Source organism: Crocuta crocuta, unplaced genomic scaffold (assembly GCF_008692635.1).
Source record: "Crocuta crocuta isolate KB4526 unplaced genomic scaffold, BGI_CrCroc_1.0 scaffold113, whole genome shotgun sequence".
NCBI classification, from domain to species: Eukaryota; Metazoa; Chordata; class Mammalia; order Carnivora; family Hyaenidae; genus Crocuta; species Crocuta crocuta.
In genome coordinates, this window is record NW_027530368.1 from 4,507,946 (window position 1) to 4,528,050 (window position 20,105).

The 20,105-nt window shown below is 47.4% G+C and overlaps 1 protein-coding gene across 2 annotated transcripts in view; it reads left to right on the forward strand.

Annotated features, from left to right (window-relative positions):
• The window catches only part of TGFA (transforming growth factor alpha), a 110,020-nt gene extending 89,982 nt beyond the window's left edge, over positions 1-20,038 (forward strand). For both annotated transcript variants that reach the window (XM_077766328.1, XM_077766329.1), the window contains exons 4-6: positions 10,855-11,004; positions 13,867-13,976; positions 16,227-20,038. In XM_077766328.1, the coding sequence (XP_077622454.1) occupies positions 10,855-11,004; positions 13,867-13,976; positions 16,227-16,234 (268 nt within the window). In that variant the 3' untranslated portion in view covers positions 16,235-20,038. The remainder of the gene's footprint in view (positions 1-10,854; positions 11,005-13,866; positions 13,977-16,226) is intronic.
• The last annotated feature ends 67 nt before the right edge of the window (positions 20,039-20,105 follow it).

Below are 20,105 nucleotides of genomic sequence, written 5' to 3' on the forward strand. Positions count from 1 at the left end.
ATGGAGCCCTCCCTACCCTGTAAATGCAAAGCACAGTGATGATGACAGTCAATCATTATTCATGATCATCATTTTTATTCAAACGATGGGAGACTGATGGTATTGTTTTATTAGTAGCCGTTGTGGAAAAACACTAGTCCTGAAAGGAAGTTTTGCCTCTGGCCTGATATCAGGAAGCCCCCCAGTGCAGCAGGCAGAAGGCATTGGACCCTCTAGCAGTGCCCAGTGCACCCAGCTGAAGATTGGGAGGATCTTCTTTGAAGAAAGAGGGCAAATCTTTGCTGAGTTCTGACCAAATTTGTGTCAGCTTAGTTTTCCTCCCTCTGGTGCCTTCCCCACCAGATCAGAGGCTGGTATAAACTTTTTGAGAGCTGGCAACCTCAAGCCTGGGTCATCAGATAAGCCAAAACAACAGCCTCATCTGTGGCAGAGACCCCCAGCAGCTGGTGGAGGCTTCCTGAAAGTAGGGGAGGGGCAGGTGCTTTTCTTATTCTCTTTGGTCTGTGTCCCAAGCCCTGCTCTTGGCTCAGGGAGGTAATTGTCCATCACATTTACACACCATTGCATTTTGATAATCAGGATGACTGGCTCTCTCTCCCCCCGTCCACATTATAAATATTGCTATTAATAATCAGCTTTCAATAAAAACTGTAGCTATGTGCCAGGCATGGTTCCCAGCACTCTATATACAGTGACTCATGGAGTCCTCACAACTTCGTTCTCAAGTGGGAATTCTTGTTCTTGTTGTAAAAAGGAGAAAACTGAGCTGGCTCACAGAAGCAATTTGCCCAGAGTGCCAGAGTAAGTAAATGGTAGAGCATGGGATTCAGGCTGATCGATTCCAACTACCAAACCCATGTTCTAAGCTGCTAACCCAGAGGGCACTCTGTCTCAGCCTTTAAAAGTTCATTGCTGTTATAAGAGAAAAATAAAAGTTCACCTCTGTTTAAAAAAAAAAAAAAAAAAAAAAGGATAACAGGTCCAAAATGGAGTCTCCTGTGCTAAGCCCACATCACCAAACCAAAACTTAATACCTAACCTAATTGCAGTTTCAGCCTTCACCAGAAATGTGCTTAGTCAGTCAGTCTGGAATTTCCTGGTTTGCTCTAGTGAGCTAATTCACCTGATAGACCCCTTCTGTCCCCCAAAGAAAGATGAAGTCATTCACTCTTTCCCTGTCCCTGCCCCCTCCTGCTTATACAAGTCTTCCAACTTATACAGCTCCTTGGAGCTCCTTTCTAATTTGATCTTAAAATTTACAAAGTTGGGGGTGCCTGGGTGGCTCAGTCAGTTAACCATCGAACTTCAGCTCAAATCATCATCTCATGGTTCATGAGTTCGAGCCCTGTGCCGGGATTTGTGCTGACAGCTCAGAGCCTGGAGTGTGTTTCAGATTCTGTGTCTCCCTCTCTCTCTGACTCTCCTCCACTCACGCTCGCTCGCTCTCTCTCTCTCTCTCTCAAAAAATAAAACATTAAAAAAAATTTTATAAAATTTACTCAATTGAATTTTGCTTTTTAACACCTCAAATCACTAAGCTCAAATCACTAAACACTCATCCAAGAACGGTGTTGGCATCTTCCCCCAGCATGTGAAGAGAAAGGTCAAGGTCATTCTCAAGTTCTTTGCCCTGACCACAGACTCTTAAAGTCTTTTCTGTGGGATGAGTGCTGGATCTCTGGAAACAACCGGGCCCTCCTTGTGGTTTGGAAAAGCTGACCATCTGTGGGGATGCACAGCCATACAAGCAATTACCACCTCTTTACCTCAGTTTCCCCACTGGATCTCGACAACCCAGGGGGTGGCATTTAGCCAACAGATATGTTTTACGTAGTGGTAGGTGATGATTTGCATTGTTCTTTGATAGTTTTAATTAGTCGTCAGCATTTTAGAAGTCAGTCACTCTCCATGTGGATGGCCAGCCCTCTTAAACTCCCAAATGTGCCATCTGACTGGAACAGGTCCATCTGCCCCACCATCCCCAGACAGGGCTTGCCTGGTACTCATTTCCACCTCTCTCCCCGCTTTTCCCCAGCACTGCTGCACATATCAGCCCCTCATCATTCCATTACCACTTCTGCTCTCCTCACACCAGCCTACTTTGCTCACTTAATGCCACGTGAGCTTGTAAGCTTGATGAGGACAGGGCCACACCTTATTCCCTTTGTATTTATAGTACCTAGAAGAATGCACTAACTAATTAATTCCCACTGGACCAGAAACTCTGAGTCCATGAAGAGAAAACAGAACATTCTGTTCTCACTCTTATGAACCACCCTAGATTTGGGACACTGAGATTCTGGTCAGTTTATTGACATTCTGGTCAATAAAACCAGCATACCTTGAGGTAAGGCCACTATCTTATCTGTCAGGACCTTATAAAGAAAACCCACAGTGACCCAAGACTATAGTTTCAAAAGAGGGAGCTCTTTCTAAACAGCTCTTTCTCTGTCATGCTAAAGCTTTGTTTTTTCTAAGAGCAATAGTCTTCAGGTTTCCGGAAAACCTAAATAAAATGACATATCACACTAAAATGTGAGGTCAAGAAAAAAAGTTAACTAGTCAGAAATAGCCAAAAGTAGTAAACAAAATCCTTAAACATTTATGTTTCTGATGAACCTTCAGTTTTATTTTGTGTTGTCCTTTAGTTAATTCTCACTAGAACCCAACTACATCAGGAAACAAATGGGAAAATGCAGGGTTAGGACTTGCACACCATTTTTCCCCTGAGGCCGATTCGGTGCACTGTTGGTCTGCTGCTTGCAGAAGCCTTCAAACAAAGGAAAACAATTGAAGGAAGACACCCAGAAGAGTTCCAGCATCATCAGCCAGTGGCAACCAGTTAGAAGTGTCTCACCTGTCCAAAATGCTCTTCAGTGACTGAACTCCCTGACTGCACTTTCCCACAGCAAAGTGTGAAAACAAATTGCTGAGCCAAGGGAAACATTGCGCATGGTCCTGGCCACAGTACATTCTAGAGCCAAACACCTAAAGAGAAGTGACTGCCATTAACGTGCCAGTAGGCTGCGATGTGACTAAGGATGTTTCCCGCCCCCCACCCCCCGACCCCACCAAGAGTTTGGTGCTTGAGTGACTTTATGTATATCTTGTATCATCTCACCAACTAGCAGATGATGGGGTGTAGGGGTTAAGAAGTTATAACATTTGGGCACCTGGCTGGCTCTGTCCATAGTGCATGTGACTCTGATCTCAGGGTCCTAAGTGCAAGCCTCACGTTGGGTGTAGAGCTTACTTTAAAAAAGAAAAAACAGTTATGACACCATTCCATCCGTATGTCTGGAAAAAGTGCATGTCCCTCGTTCTCTCTCTCTCCCCACACCAGAAGCAGACACTGAGAGTTACACACTAGGCAGGATAATACAGCAGTTAAACACATGGATTTGGAGGCAGACAGACCTGAGTCTCATACCCAAATGACGTACCCCCACTCATCCTCAGTTTCTTTGTGTATAAAACGTGATTGTTAGTATTTCACGGGATTGTAATGAGGACCCAGCGACCATAATGTGCCTATAGCTGATGCTATCCAAGATGAGAGCCTCTAGACACCCAGAGCTATATAAATTAATTCCCTCAATTAAAATGTAGTTTCCAAGGCTCACTGGCCACATTTCAAATACTAGCCAGGCTAGTGGCTACTGTGTGGACAGCACGGAGATGGACTGTTTCCATCGTCACAGCAGCCCCATGAGATAGCACCAGAGAACAGCCAAGGCTGGTTCCCCACAGTGCAAAGGGCTCTGTTACCAGACCTTGTTACCAGCGCCGCAGCTGGAGGATGGTCTAAGGTCCAGCCAAAAGGAGCAATAGAAGGCTGGTAGACCCGGAGCCCATGGCTGTCCATGAGGCCCTGGGATCAGAGCTGCACAGAGAAAGCCCATACCCCCTCCGGGCCCCTCCTCCCTAGCCCTTGAAGCAGAGAAGTTCTAGGACTTGGCAAATTCACATCTTAAAAGGCCAACAGCATGTAAGCCGAATACAGGTGTCTCAGTGCTCAAGGCCCCCACTCCCACCCCAGCCCTGTGGAACTTCTCCATGTTAAAGGCAAGTTGGTGCAAACATATTCTTAAAACCATAGTTCTTGGTCCTTAATTCGGTCTTTGGCCCCCATATTGAAGACCGTATCTTATGCCAAAAAGACTTGGCTAAAGAGGACTAGCCTCCTGCCAAAGAACACATCATTGTTTATAAAGACAACATCTCAAGAGCATTAAAAATGCTCCCATCGTTTTATTTACATTTTTAGCACTCACAGCACTTGGGTCAGACACTTCACAATCTTGTGAAGTGCTTATAACAACTCCATAAGCACGTTTTACTGTCCTACTTTAAAGATGCAGAATCAGTGGCACAGAGAGGCTAAATCATTTGCTGAGGGTCACACAGCCATTCAAGTAGGGAAGGAGATTTGAACCCATGAAAATTTGGCTCCAAAGTCTGTACCATGTTGCGCCCTCTTGTGGGGCCCTGTCCTGAGGAAACAATCTCAAATGCAAACAAAGTGTGTACATTAAGGTAATCACCTGACAGTATTTATTATATCAAAATCAGAGACTTCCTCAACAGTAAGGGTTTGGTGAAGCAAACTGCACATATATTACTGTGCAACACTTTAAATGACATTGCAATTCTCTAATGACACAGTAAAATAGGAAATAGGAAATGAGATATTGATACCAAAAAAACCTCCCAAAAGTATGTTAAAAAATACATAGAAATAGTTCAAAAAGAAACCTGTCAATTTGCCATTTAGGGAGGTGGGCAACAATGTGGGCTTTCTTTTTCTTTCTGCCTTGTTATAATTTATGTGCTTTCCCATTTGCTTAGACACTTTCCTTTTCTAGTTGGAGAAATTTTTTAAGGAAAAAATGTTTAAAAGCATAATTCTATATGCATTATTATAGTTCTTGAAAATTGTAAAAGGGGGGGCGCCTGGGTGGCTTAATCAGTTGAGCGTCGGACTTTCGCTTGGGTCATAATCTCGTGGTTCGTGGGTTCGGACCCCGTGTCGGGCTCTGTGCTGACTACCAGCTCAGAGCCTGGAGCCTGTTTCAGTCNCTTAAAAAGAAAGAAAACTGTAAAAGGGTCCCATGAACAAGGCAAAACAGGGACTTGTGGGGAAAACTTAGCAACTCATCGGAACCAGAAAGCCTTAAAGCCCTCAGCATGGGAGAAAGAATGGCATATCATGGATAATGTCATTCTTCTTGTTGAGCTGGAGCGGCCTATGAAAAGCACCAAAGCATTCTTGACCTAGTAACCAGCATGAAAAGGCCTTGGGGAACCCACCTGGCTGGAGGACATTGCCTTTTTCTCCAGCCACAGTGGCTCCCTTTGCCAGGCTCCTTTTCCCTTATGTGGCACTCTTTCTTTTTGGTTCTTATTTTGGGGAAATAGCCTGAATGGGATCCCAGAGCCTCATTTCAGAATTATGAAGACAAAACAGCATTCCAGAATCTTGAGTTTGGCAAAACCCACTCTAGACAGATGAAATCGGTCAAATGATGTAAGAACATGTTCAGTCTTACACATTTTCCATCCCCCCCTTGTGATAAAACAACTCCTATGTTGTTCACATTCCTTTCTTAAACAGCAGGGGTGAGTAGCATCTCCCATTTCTCCTGCGCCTGATATGAGGGGTCCCGTTTTATAGCCACCACCCTGGGGCAGTGCCCAGAGAGAAGGAAGGAGAAAGGAGACTTGGAAGTGGTAGGTTTTGAGTTGTTTCTTGATTGCATATGCTTAAATAATAGTTCTACCTCAGTGGTCCTCAGGCCTGGATGCACATTGGAATCACTTGGATGAGCATCTCTGGGGGTGTGACCTTGGGCGTGGCATTTTCCAAATCTTTCCCGGTGATTGTATGTGCAGTCAGGTAGGAACCAGGACCTACCTGAGGTAAAGTAGAGGACCGTAGCTGAGTCAAGCATGATTCATTTGCAACCAAGTGAGATAACTCTTCCCCTCCTTATGTGACTGTACCTAAAATAATCGGCATAATTAAGTCTAGTATCAGTAGAAGCTGGAAGTTTAAAAAAAAGTATGTCACCAAAACTTTTCTCTTCCCCCACCTTATAAAAAGCAACTGGGAAGCATCCCTATTATTACCAATGACTGGGGAGGAAAAAGAACCTCCCTCAATCCCAAAGCCAAAAATTCTAAATTGTGGCTCTCAACTTTAGCTGCCCGGTAGAATCATCTGGAAGCTTTAAAAATACCAACACTAGGGCCTCACTCCCAGAGATTTTGATACAGTTGGTCTAGGGTGTGGCCTGGACATCAGGATTTTTTCAGGTTGCCCAGGCAATTCCAGTGCCCAAAGTTGATGTCACTAGTTCATGGTGGCTCTCAACTCCGGCTTCATCAGAATTACCTTTGGCGTTTCCTTCAAAACACCCATTTTCATAGAGATTTTGATCATGAGTAAAGCCCAAGGACCTGGACCACAGATTATTTTGCCTTCCAGCTGCAGTTGGGCTGCTTGGGGCTAAAGTCCACTATTCTCAGAGCTCACGTAGGCCATGATTTAGAGTCTCATCTGTTAGGCAGCAGCCCATGTGCCTCCTGTGCCTCACTGGAGTTTTCATTCACAGGCACACTAAGCTCCCTAATTCAATGAGACTAAGATGTGAGTGTTTGCAGCTGTGACACTAGGTGACCAGGGCATTCCTATTGACACGAAGACTTTCCCAATGGTCTAGGACCCCTGTCAGAGGTGGTTTTGAGGCAGGGCTGGTTGTAAAGGGCCCAGCACACAAATGAGAAATGTTCCTCTGGAAGGAAGAATATGGAAAATCAGCCAAAGGTGACGCAGCCCAGAGGGTTATCTTTCTTACTGAGTTCAGACAGCACTGTTTGGGGGCATCTTGGCAACATGCCACACCACAGCAAGGCATCTTACAGGGGAGCAAGCAACCTGTCCTTCTTTTTGCAGTAACATTTGTGAGCTTGTGGCAAAATCACTATCCCAGAGTATCTCCCAAACCAATCTGCATTACCCTAGAAAGGCAGCCTTCGTGGTTGAGATCGTTAGTTTTTAAACCCAGAAGCCCCTGTTTCCTCATCTGCAGAGACGGTAAATAGCAAGCCTGACCTCACATGCAGTTGTGATTGTTGGGAATAAGAGAGATGGATTCATATGGGAGTTTGGCACAGTGCCTGCAATAAATGGTGTGTGTTGTAATTAGCACTTGGCTGCCGCTCATTTATTTAAATAGGTTTTCCTGGAGTCCCCAGCACTGATGTGTTAATCTGTAAGGTTTGCAGAACGAAGTGGTTGGGAAGGTGTTAGAATCCTTCTCTCCCAGGGCCTGCAGATCAGAGTAGGAATAGCCTGGACCTTTCACAGATAGTTACACAGATCCTCAGTGCACTGCCCTGGGAGGAAGCAGCATGAACACCTGTCTGTAGAGACGTCCCATTGGCTCGGCTGCAAGTCCCGATTAGGAATTTAACAGTCGACCCCAAGGCCCAACCTCCCCAGCTCCCTCCTGTTCAGCAGTTCACCAGTCTTTGTAGACCTGGGTCTTCCCCAAAGGAGCATAGAGGCTGCCCTGAAGTGAGGCTGGTGAGGGTAGTCAGAGAGGTCATGTGACCCTGAGGGCGTTCAGAAGAGGCAAAGTTAGCTCCATGGAAAGAGATACGGCAGATGGATGCATGGGTGACTGGGTGAAGGAATTCTCTTTTTGGAGATGTGATCTTTGAGACAGAGTGTGATGGGGAGAGTGAGGAATAACATTCCAGGCAGAGAAGGTGGCAGGAGCTGAGATGGGCAAGTGGAGAGCGGTGGGTGGTCATACATAGATCAGGCAGGTGTGGCCATGTGCCTATACACTGGGCACTGGTCTATTTGACACTGGGCTGGGGGTGGGGAGGGGGGTGCATCTTGGGTCAGCTGGAACCTAGGTTATGGGAGATAAAGTGGAGTGGATTCAGACCCTGCAGGGAGGGGGTGTCAAATACCAAAAAGAGGAAGTCCACAGGGAGCCATCTGGGTGCAGGGTGAAAACTGAAGGGTATACTGGAACAGGGACCTCATACAAGGATCTCTTCAGACACCAACAGCTTTGACATATGCTGCGCCTCCCTGTTAGCCCCTCAGCGTCCAGCCCAGTCCACTGTCTGCTTTTCGCAGTGGGAAGGGGCCACTGCCTTTGTTTTCTCCACAACCCACAGGTTGAGCTGTTTCTTGACCTTGACCTTCACATAATTTTATTAAAGCCAAACAAAAACCTGCCCCTGGCCCACAGCCCCTCAGTCTCCCCTCTCACCCCAGGTCTGGGACAGTCAGAGAGTTCTGTGATCCAGATCCTTTTTAAGGAAAGTCTTGCTAGAGACCCCCCTCTTCCACTCTGTCTCTCCTGCACCTGGAGCCTGCTCTCCTGTCCCCGGGTCTGCAGAGAGCCCTCCCTGGCCCTCTCTGCCCTGGTTGGGCCTCCTCAGCTCCCTTACTTGCACCCTTGTTGAACCAAAAACCTCAAATCTCTTTTACCTTTTCAGGATTGGAGGCTAAACCAAAAGGCAATTTTGATGGAGAGCTTAACCTGTGGCTTTCTTATACCAATCCCTGTTGAGTATGTGGGAGGAAGCAGCCTGATGAGTGAGCAAGGATCCAGACTCTGAGCAAAGCAGACCTGGGTGTGAATTTCTCTCTCTTGCCTAGCAGTGTGGCATGGGCAAATGACCTGACTTTTCTGTGCAAGGATTAAATGGGAAAATGTAGGTCAAATGTACAGTAACCCTTAACAGAAAAGCAAGGCCCAGAGGTACCTGGGTGGCTCAGTCGGTTGAGCATCTGGCTTCGGCTCAGGTTATGATCTCACAGTTCGTGAGTTCGAGCCCTGCGTTGGGCTGTGTGCTGACAGCTCGGAGCCTGGAGCCTGCTTTGGATTCTGGGTCTCCTTCTCTCTCTGCCCCTCCCCTACTCACGCTCTGTCTCTCTCTCTCTCTCATAAATAAATAAACATTAAAAAAAGAAAAGAAAGAAAAGCAAGGGCCTGAATTCAAACTGAAAAAGAAAAAAAACAACCCTTTAAGTAAGGTATATAACAAGTGGACTATGGGACAAAGAGCCCCCATGAAAGACTTTTCCATTAAGCGGTGCTAGAGACAGCTTGTATGGTCTGGTATTCCAGGGTGAAGCCTTAAGCAGCAATTTTTGCAGCATCCCCTGTTTGTCACAAATCTTAAAGTCATATACTACCTATTCCTTTAACATTAAAGTGATTACATTTTTAACATTGAGCAAAACCTATGCTCCAGAAAGAAATATGGTGTTTATCCTGTGGCCCCAAGGATCCCTCTGGCACCTGGGGTCTGGTGGCCCAGGAACCTAGGTGCAGGGGAAGCACAAATGTAATGCCCCTGGGGCTGGCCCTGGGCACGATAACAGGCAGCCACGACCCTTAATCCCCTTTTATTTCTCCTCGTTCTTCAAAGGCCTTTTAATCTAAAAGTGAAGGAAAGAGACTACGTCATCAAAAGGTAGACTCTTAAAAAAAAATAAAAAGACAAGTTTATAGCTATCTTTGCCATGGCTGGGGGGGTTGGGGGGGGGGAAGCAAAGCATAACTTTAAATCCAGCATGTGATGTTTGGTGTAAGGCTGCTCTTGGGGAAGTCCCCTGTGGGAAGGAAGCTTTCCCACCTGAGAAGACCATGGTGATGAAACATTTTCTTTACAATAACAAAATCACCTGGAGAGCAGGGCCTGTGCATAAGCAAAGTATCTTCTGTTGAGAAGAATCCTGTGCTTAGAGGGGGAAAAATGCCTACATCAGAAAATGAGCATCCCTTCCTTATGACTAGAGCCTGTCCTGAGGATCGTCCTGCAAGAACCACTTGTGGCTGCCCCAGGATTGGGGGGTGGGGAGGTTAGCATAAGCAAGAGCTATACAGAAGGAGTAGCATCAGCCTTCTGCACTCAGGAGGAGGCCATTACAGTGAAAGAGCCCTTGGATATTAGCAATACCAGTAATAATATCCCCTTGTGTCAGTATTGCCGTTCACAGGCCATGTGCACATTCAAGAGCATGATCTCTTTTGTGCCCTTACTGATCCTCCAGTGGAATGAGGCCAGGTGGTGTCAGAAATGAGAAGCAGGGGCACCTGAGTGGCTCAGTATGTTAAGCCTGTCTGAGTCGGGCTCTGTGCTGACAGCTCAGAGCCTGGACCCTGCTTCAGATTCTGTATCTCCTTCTCTCTCTGACCCTCTTCTGCTCACGCTGTCTCTCTCTCTTTCTCTCTCTCTCAGAAATAATTTTTTTTAAAAAAATGAGAAGCAGACTAGTGGTTTCTCAAGTCCTGCATTTACCAGAGAGTGGCACAGCCTCTACTTGGGTACGCCCCCTGTGTGCCAGGCCTCCTGGGAAATGCTTGCAAGGCTAATTAAATGTGATGAGGAAGATAAAAAGCAAACCACAACCTGTGTTTCCCTCTGGTTTAGCGTGTGTTCTTTCTCTCACCCTCAAATTCTGAATACACACACTTAGTTTAAAAATAACCTGGATTTTTATGAACTGCCAAAATGAACTTCATGTCCTGAACACGTTTGTTGCCTTCTCTATCCCCACCATCTGACATAGTAACAGCAATGATGAATGCTTCCTCAGATGAGCAGGCGGATTAGTTACTCCTCATTCTCCAAGGAAGAGGTGCCTGTTCAGGGAAATAGGAGGGAATTTGCTGATCTCTTTGCCTCCAATAGCAGAGGCTGGAGGGGCCCCTCTGTGCTTTGCCTAGGGCTTTGGATCCCACTGCCCCAGCCTTCCTTGGGGGAGACAGGGGAACAAGACCTTCTGTCAGAAGAGCGTGCTGACGTTCCTTTCTTCCCCAGCTGCCATTCCGGGTACGTTGGTGCGCGCTGTGAGCATGCCGACCTCCTGGCTGTGGTGGCCGCCAGCCAGAAAAAGCAAGCCATCACCGCCTTGGTGGTGGTCTCCATCGTGGCCCTGGCTGTCCTCATCATCACGTGTGTGCTGATACAGTAAGTATTTGCTGCCCCTAAGGTCGGGTCCCTCTCCAGGACATCTGCGGCATGCCCGGTTAACAGGGCTGCCTCGGATTAGCTTATTGCTGTGGTTTCTGATTGGTGTCAGCAAAGCCAAGAGGAACTTGGGTAACAGCCAAGCTGTGTGAAGGACACGCATCCTGGGAAGGCCCCCAGCAGTGGGTCTACACATTGCTGAAAGTCAGTGTAGAAGCAAAGGCAAGTGCTCTCTCCCCTCTATTGGGTTTAGAGCCTTCAGAGTAGTGATGGCGACATTCAGGTGTCCCAGAGAGAACTAAAAATGGCTCCCAGGCTCACTTGGCAAGTACCAGAGGTGCTTCCTGTCCACCAAAGTCACTTTGCAAATCCCAAAGCCACATCAAAGGTCTTCGTTGCTATTTTGACAGGCTAGTGACAGCTCTCCCCCTCCTCCACTTTCAAAACTCAGCTTCTGCCCTGCATCTTCCAGAACACCCTACTGAGCCAGTAGACACTCTTTTCTTGGGCCTATTTGCTTGCCCATATCTCTCGACAGTTCTGCTCCTCAAAGGCAGACACCCGTGTGCTGTATTCACCACAGCTGGCCAGATTTATTCCCCGCAAACATCTAGAGACCTCTAATTCACAGAGCAAGTCCTCAGAATTTATATCTAATTGGATACACATGAGGAATCCACAGAATGGCTAAAGGCTACCAGTCAGCTCACTGTGGGTTAACTCATGCCAGAGACTATGGTAGTATGGGCCATTCCGGCAAGGGCTGGAGTAAGCAGCTGTGTGTTGATGAAGGAAGCCAGACTTCAGCCCTCTGAGATTGTCTGGAATTTGAACAGATAATTATGAGTCTCTGTCCTGTTGGTTGGTTGGTTTGTTGCTGTTGGAGCAACCTACATACCTTGGGTTCTGGCAGTGAATGGAGTACCCCTCAGAGCCGTAGTTTCCCATCCTTCTCCTGGCCCAAGCCAGCATTAGGTGTGAGGGATGAGGTTCAGTGGAGCTGGCCCTCCCTTCCTCGTCTGTTCCACTCTCACCTGCCTTGGGAGGGTGGACAAAGAGCGCTGGTTGAGGCTGGGACGTAGCCCAGGCTCTGCCACTTACGAGGACGATTCTCATGACTGTCTAGCTGTGAGTGCACACCCATCATTTCTACAGTCCTATTTCCATGGCCAGGAGGGCCCCAGAGTCTTAGGAATGAGACTTGGTGCCCCCATGAGCTTCTTCAAAGGATTTAAAAGCAATTTTGCCAGATTCTCTGAAGATAGGGACAATCTAGGATGCCTGGTCAGCCTCTCTCATTCCCAGGGAGGCAGCCAGTCCCATCTGTCTTCTCTCTTTTCCCAGCCTGTCCTTACCAAAGACCAAGGTCAGAATCCCTGAGCCAAGGGTGCCTGGGTGGCTCAGTCAGTTAAGTGTCTGACTCTTGATTTCAGCTCAGGTCATGATGGTTGTGAGACTGAACCCTGCATCGGGTCCCATGCAGAATGTGGAGCCTGCTTGGGATTCTCTCTCTCTCAAAATAAACATTTAAAAAAAAAGAATCCCTGAGCCAGAAACCAAGCCCTCACCCCAACCAGGCTGCTGGTTGCCTAAGCATGGGACCCTCCTGAGTTGCAGAGCTGGTTGGGACCAGCTTATCCCATGCCACAGGGACCTGGAGGCCTTGTCTCACTGCCCTGGATGCTCCTTACTGGGCAGTGATGGAGTGAGCGCACTGCTGGCTGATTGCAAAAGAACACTCTCTGACGGATCTGGAATCAGGTCCTTTAGATCCCTCTAGATCTTGGACTCTGCAATCACGAGGGCACCATGCTGAGATGGACTGCTCTGATCACCATGACAGGAGTACATTGGGCAGAAAGGTCTCAGGCTCCTTCTCAGCTCTGCTGCCCAAAGATTCAGGGGCCCGGGTAGCCTTCCCAGGACAGCGCCAGGAGACAGGGTCTAGGGTGGAGGTCATGAGATGCCACCAGACACCAAGAGAGAAGCACAGCAGCAGGGGCTTGTTTTCTCACTTGACTCCAGGACTGTGTCTACCAGGAGCTCCTCCCCAGCCCCAGTGGGTGGATACATGGATTATGCCCATGTCAGGGTCAGAATGAGTAGAAACAAAGTCCTCGGCAGTATCCCACAGGAAACAGCTCTAAGTATCTTACTCCGTGCTTTCTTCTCTGCCCTTCTTTTGGGTTCCCTGCCTCTTTTTTCATGCCAATTCTACAAACTGTTCATTGCTGCCCATAGCAGGAGGCAAGAGCAGTCATAACCCTGATGCTTTAGGACTCTGAGTGACACAGGTTCACCAAGAGGTTGGGTTTGCCGCAACTAGAGAATGTTAGTCTTCAGAGAGATTCAAAACCACAGAGACTTGTGGCTCATTCTTTCATTCTTTCCACGGGTCAGTTCATCCATGCTGCTGGCAATACTGATGGATGAATTTCCCGCCCCTCCCCCCCCCAAGCCCTCACAGCCCTTCGAGCCTGAAGTGGCTGCTTTGTCCCAGTCCTGACAGCAGTGCTGAGGTCACGACTACATTTATGGAGTCCCCCAACTGCTGCTTTATGGACACAGTAGCCGGGTGGGTGGGCAGGTTGGCCTGCAAGCCCAGAGCAGAGCTGTGCAAACAGAGCCGGTTCCTTGGAGTAAGTAGCCAACCGGTTCCCTTGATGTTAGCCTGCTCTTCCCCAAAAGCCACCATCCTGCAAGACACTCGGCCCCCCGCTGTGTGTGTCTGTCCCTCCGGAGGCCTCCACGGGATGGCCAGCTTGGAGCCCAGAGCTGCCCAGCAGGCCCTTTAGGCAGACACTGCACCAGTCGAGCGCTCCCGCCAGGCTCCCGCCCAGCCCGTGTTCTCTGTGTCTGCAGCTGCTGCCAGGTCCGGAAGCACTGTGAGTGGTGCCAGGCCCTCATCTGCCGGCACGAGAAGCCCAGTGCCCTGCTGAAGGGAAGGACGGCTTGCTGCCACTCAGAAACAGGTAAGGGACTGCATTGGGGCGGGGCCTTTTTCCCTTGGGAGACACAGTTGGATGGAGAAAACAACCACCTTCTCCAGGGCAGGACAGAAGTTCTTGGAGGGTGAAGCAGGAAGAGGGAGAAAAGGGAGAGGAGATTTATCCTACCAAGTCAAGATGAGTTTATCCTAAGGTATGTTTTACTCAGAAGGAAGCTCTTTTGGGGCAGCTTGGGGGCTCAGTGGGTTAAGTTTCCGACTTCAGCTCAAACCATGATCTCAGGGCTCTTGGATTTGAGCCCCACATCGGGCTCTGTGCTGACAGCTCAGAGCCTAGAGCCTGCTTTGGATGCTGTGTCTGTCTCTGTCTGCCCTTCCCCCACTGGCATTCTGTGTCTCTCTCAAAAACACATAAACATTTAAATTTTTTTTAAAAAGGGTCTTTTATCTTTACTGGTCTATGTGACCTTTGACAAGTTAACCTCTCTGAGTATCTGTTTTCTTATTTAAAAGATGTGCAAATTGAATGAGTACCTGTATAAAGTACCTAGTACAGTGTATCACAGGTTGTAGACATACAACCAATGTTCTCTTTCCCTTGAGAAAGTCCCCTTCCCTTTCCCCTCAGTGAAATGAAGGATTTGACCTACAGGTCTCTCAGCACTCTTTAGCTCTTACATCCTGGGATCTTCTTTAAGCTTTGATGTCTGATGTTTTATGAACATTTTCACTGACCTCCACAATGAATATTGGGCGTTCGGATGTGGGACCAAACCTCACCTCAGCAGTCCTTGTCAACAAATTTTTCTGAAATGTTCTTTTGACCAATAGATCCCATTATAAATTTAAAGGTCCTTTTCAGGAAGTAGTGAGACAGGAGACGGTCACCACAGGCTAATCCACCAAGAGTGACCTTCTCTGGTAAACAGTTGGCATTCCAGAAGCTCAAGGGTGCATGAAGAGAGTAGGAAGAAGGACGACTGGCAAGCTGGAGCACCAATGTGTTCACTAAACCTCTTGGCAATTCGAGCCAGAAGGTTCTGAAGGCCCAAGAGCAGGCATGAGCAGGTCTTTCTCATTAAGAGGCCTGCAACCCTTGAGGATGCTAATCCATCAGTCCTCATAATGGCCTTCAGAGGAGGAAGATTTGTTAGTGGTGTGAGGAAACTGAGTCTAATGAAGGTCTGCATGGATCCCACCATAAGTTCATGGGGGAGCTAGGATGAGAGCCAGGACCTCTGAAGACTCCACTCATATCTCTCTTCCACTGACTCAGAGGATCATCCATTGAACTAATGCAGTTTTTATTTTGTTGTTTAGCACCAATGGAGAAATTGTTTAAAATTTATAGTAGAGGGGCGCTTGGGTGGCTCAGTCAGTTGACCGTCTGACTTCGGCTCAGGTCATGATCACACGGTTCATGGGTTCGAGCTCCGCATCGGGCTCTGTGCTGACAGCCTGGAGCCTGCAGCCTGCTTTGAATTCTGTCTCTCACTCTCTCTCTGCCCCTCCCCTGCTCGCACTCTCTCTGTCTCAGAAATAAACATTTAAAAACTTATATTAAAAAATAAAAATTAGTAGTCGATTCTGCACCATTTGTGTGCACTTCGGCAGAGTCATTTAGGGTAGAGGAAGGTTCTTATTAATGTTACTTCTCTACACACATTTGGGAGGACATTAGCTTTGAGCCTCAGATGGGTTTGGCCTTCCAGAGATGGCCACTGAGGCTGAAGCCCCCTCCCTGAGATAATGCATCCCTCTCAACCTCCAGAGGATCCACAGGAGGGACCAGAGCAGGAAGATGTCTGGGCCAACCTGGATCCTCGAGCTGTAGGGAGCTAAGTCCATGCTGCCTCCTGGGAGCCACAGGATATGCCTGAGAGTCCCACCCATTGAGAAACAAATGGGTCCATTCTCATATGGCCTGAGGAGAAGCCATTCTGCCAGCAGAGCCCTCAACCAGCTCATGAGCTGCCCGCCAAGCCACCCCTTACGGGGGAACCGGCACGGTCTGGGCTGACTGTCCTCCAGTTGAAAGAAAGCCCTCATAACACAGTGCATCCCCATCTCTTCAACCTTTTCTTTGGCACCAAAAGTACAATTTCAGAAGCTGTTGCCCCTGAGGTTGAACCAGAGGAATTTGGACCTGGGCCTGACCGCTCCAGAGAACCTGGTGACATTGGCTGATGCATCTCCAAATGTCTGTCCCACGCTTGTTTTCTTAGCATGGCTGGGGCTGGCATGCAGAACTTAACTTGTGTCTCCTTCTTTCCAGTGGTCTGAAGAGCCCAGAGGGAGTTCGGCCAGGTAGACTGCGGCAGCCTGGGGAAAAAAGGACTTCTTCAGGACGAGCCGACAGACTTTCCTACTCTGCCGCAATCACCTGTGCAGCCTTTTCATCTTTTGTGGGCCTTCCTACGAAACTCTGTCAAGAACTCTGTCTGCTTGGGGTTATTTGGTGTGACCTAGATAAGAAATCAGTGGACCACGGTTTAAAGACTGGTCAAAAAAGAATTGCAAAGGAGTGGACTCCCTTTTTACCTAGCTAAGGTGTGTGCGACTGTCGGCATCTGAGCCCAGGTGTACGTGTGGCTGTCTTCTGCCGGTCATGGAGGCTGGGCTGTGTTGATTTTTAACGGACTCCTCTCCCCACAATAGTGTCCATCCTGCCCCAGAACTGCAGAGTGCTGTAGTTGAGTTTTTTCTCATCCATTTATTGGAGAAGAAGGTGGAGGAAGGGTAACTATTTGTGACATGAAGATGCCAAGTGTAAGAGGAGTTGTGCCTGTCCTCGGTCTCTGTCCATGAGGCCCTCAACCAGCCTGATGTCTTCCACAGACTCACGACGCTGAGGACCTTCCCAAGCCATCGGCACCCTCGGAGATAATTTCCTATTTATTAGATGGATGATGGTTTTATTTTATTTTATTTTTAATCTCTTAAGTCAATGTAAAAAGCATCAAACCTTTTCAGACTTCGGCATTAACGATGTGTGTAATGCTGGCTGAAAAGTTAGCTGATGGATTAGAACTGTCTGGCCTCTTTGGGACAGGTAAGGCTTGGGGAAAGCCACCCAGGGGGAGTGCAGAGATGGCAGCAGACAATGAGCTGCTGATGAGAGCAAAAATTGAGCCTCAGAGGCCTTGTCATTTAAGACACAAAGCAGGTAAAGTCCCTCTGATACATTCCAATAGAAAAGTTAGCGAATCTGGCAGCAGAGATCTGTCGTCAGCTTTGGTGGGGGAGAGAGGAAGAGTGCCTGCGTGCCTCTACACAAGGGAAACACAGTGCTGCACCACTCCGTGATTAAGCATGTTAACTTCCTAATGCGCCCTCCCAGAGTATGTTTAGAAACAGAGCACGCGCAGAGAGCCACGGGCATTTGGGGCCACATTCATGAAAGGGGGGCTGGGCATTTCCTTCCTATGTTGTTGCTCAGTTGATTTGTTGCTTTATTTTTAAAAGGAGAAATTTACCTTTCCTATTTATTTTCTAGCATTAGGGAAAATGTTCCAGTGATTTATTTTTCCCTTTTCTATTCAGGATGCTGGTTTTATTAACAAAAACTCTTAACAAGTCACCTCCGCCAGTGTGGGCCTCGCTTTGCCTTGAGAGAAGGAGGAATTGTTTTCATGGGCATCTGGGTGCATTCCGACCCCCTGGGCTTGCCTGTGGAAAGCACTGGTTCCCTTCCCAAACTAAACAACAGAGAGCTCATCCCTAGGAATTTTCATTCAAATTTGGAAGCAGAGTAACAGCAAAATAATATGTGAAGTCTTTACGTGAGGAAGCTCTTTATTCACTAACATTTGAAAAATGAAAAATTTCTAGCAATTAACTTTGTGCATCTAGCTCCACACATCATGAAAGGGACCTTTAACATATGTCAATTTGGCTTGAAATTTCTATCAGGTAGTTTTGTCCCTCTCTAATTCTTCTCCCCCAATCTGTCTTTTTTGATGCATTTTCTCTTTATTCCTTACAATTGAGACAATTGTATGACTCGTGTCTTAGCTTTGGCACTTTTCTGGAATGATGCTGCACATGTAGCCATAGGAGCAGAAACGGGATCAGCTCAGTAGCTGGCCCGCTAACGACGTCCTGGGCATAGCTCCCAGGTCTTAAGATGAAAGAACAGGATTAAGCTTGCATTTCTTGGGCCCATCCTGCAGCAGCCGGTATGTGGGCTGAGGCCTAATTGTAGTGTCTTGCTCGGAGACCAGTCCCACTGACCCTGGTTTGTAGACCCCGGTTATCACTCCTCTCTCTCATCAGACCCTCCCGAAAGTCTTAAGAGTCCGGTTAGAAAGACCAGTGGCAGTGGAGTAGTCTGTTTTTTAGTTGAGATCACATTTTACTTAGGACAGTCTTTCCTCAGTCTTTTCGAGACCCTTTGAGGTCTGATTGCCTTTAAAGAATATGAACTGGCAGGAAACGTTTTGTCCAGTCTTCAGGCATCCAAGAGCTTTTGCAGAGGTGTGGGAAGAGGAAGATGTAAGCAGAGGGAACCTTCTTGGTTCTCTGCAGGGACTCCACATTTAGTGTCTGTGAAGGCTCTGGTCTTCACATTACAGAGGCCAGCACACTTTTCCTTGGGTCGGTGCAACCGTGCAGAGAACCGTGCAGAGAACGAGTGTGCCTCCCTGCAGGTGGCTCCTGAGTCAGTCCTCTGTAAACCAGCAGGTCTGAAAAGAATTGGAGCAGAGGCTGGGGTGAAGGCAGGCCTTGATGGACCTTCGCCCATGCCCAGGTTAGGAGAGGCTTGTTTCTTTGGTGATTTCTCTTTTAGAAATCAGATGGCCAACAAGCATTGGATTCCTGTGCCATTTCATGGTGTTGGTACCTTTTGGGTTAGCCCCCTTTTCAGGTTAAAAAAGCGTCACAGGTTCCCTGTGTCTCCTTGCCCTTTAGAAAGCCAAGTATTACGATTAAGGAGTCGTTCATGAGGCCTTTCCCGGTAAGGAGCCGGACACCCGGGAGCGGGGAACAGAGCTGCTTCCAATGTCTATCTCAAGAGAAATGAAAAGCCCCCATTAGAAGGACGGGTGCTTCCAAATATTTTATGGAGCCTAGATTCTCCCACTGCTCTACAGACCATGACGTCTTTGAGCATACTGGCAAGAAACATTTTCTTCTAGATGGAAAGACATATCGCAGCCAACGCTACTCTGGAAGATGCATCTGGACACATATGGAATCAAGCAAGATGGTAGCTTGCCATGGTGTTCCAGCAGAAGGGGTGGGCACAATGGCCCAAAGTCTATTTCCCTAAGAAAGGAGAAGGAGGTGCGATTGATACCCCCTCACCAATGCATTGGTGAGGGAGGAGGAGATGTGGTTCTAGAGATTCTTGGGAAACTATGCTCTGCGGGTGAAGAAGAGTGTCTCTGTCTTCACCCAGGTTTTCCAGGGCCAGGTGGTCTCAGTGTATGTGGGCCACTAGTCATTTGTCCAGGCAATTTTGGCAGAAATGGATCAACAAGGTTCCAGCGCTATTCAGGAGACCCTGATCTCTTAGTAGGGTCTGGGCTTTGATTTCTCCCAACCTGCTCAGCCAAGGAAGGTAGAGGATTCCAAAGCCCAGGAGCAAAGGAGACATCGCAGAAACAAGAAGAACACATATGTTTGTTCTTAATGTTGGAACATCAGACCTGTTCCCTCCAGCCACTGATTTTACCAGGCTTCCTGAAAGAACTAGTGGTGAACATACACACAGTACTGAAACACAGCCCCTCTTCCTGGCGTAGTAACTTACTGAAGTATTCAACTTTTCATTATCTTTATTATAACAAACCTGATGCTTTTTTTTTTATTTTTAGAACTTGTTACTCTGACTTCTGTATATGTTGCACTGAAAAGGTTAATATTTAATGTTTTAATTTATTTTGTGTGATAAGTTAATTTTGATTTCTGTAATGAGTTAATGTGATTAGCAGTTCTTTTCCTTAATATCTGAATTATACTTATTTAAAGAGTAGTAAGCAATATAAAATGTAGTTGTGTTTTTCAGTCATGTGCATTGTCGCCCAGTTGTACTGTATGTACCTTGTTTGGAAGGATGAAGGAATGAACTCTTTTTTTTTTTTTTTCCAAAATCAAGACTGGAGCTTTTCTTTCATGAGACTGGCATGCATGTTACTGAAAAGCAAATTAA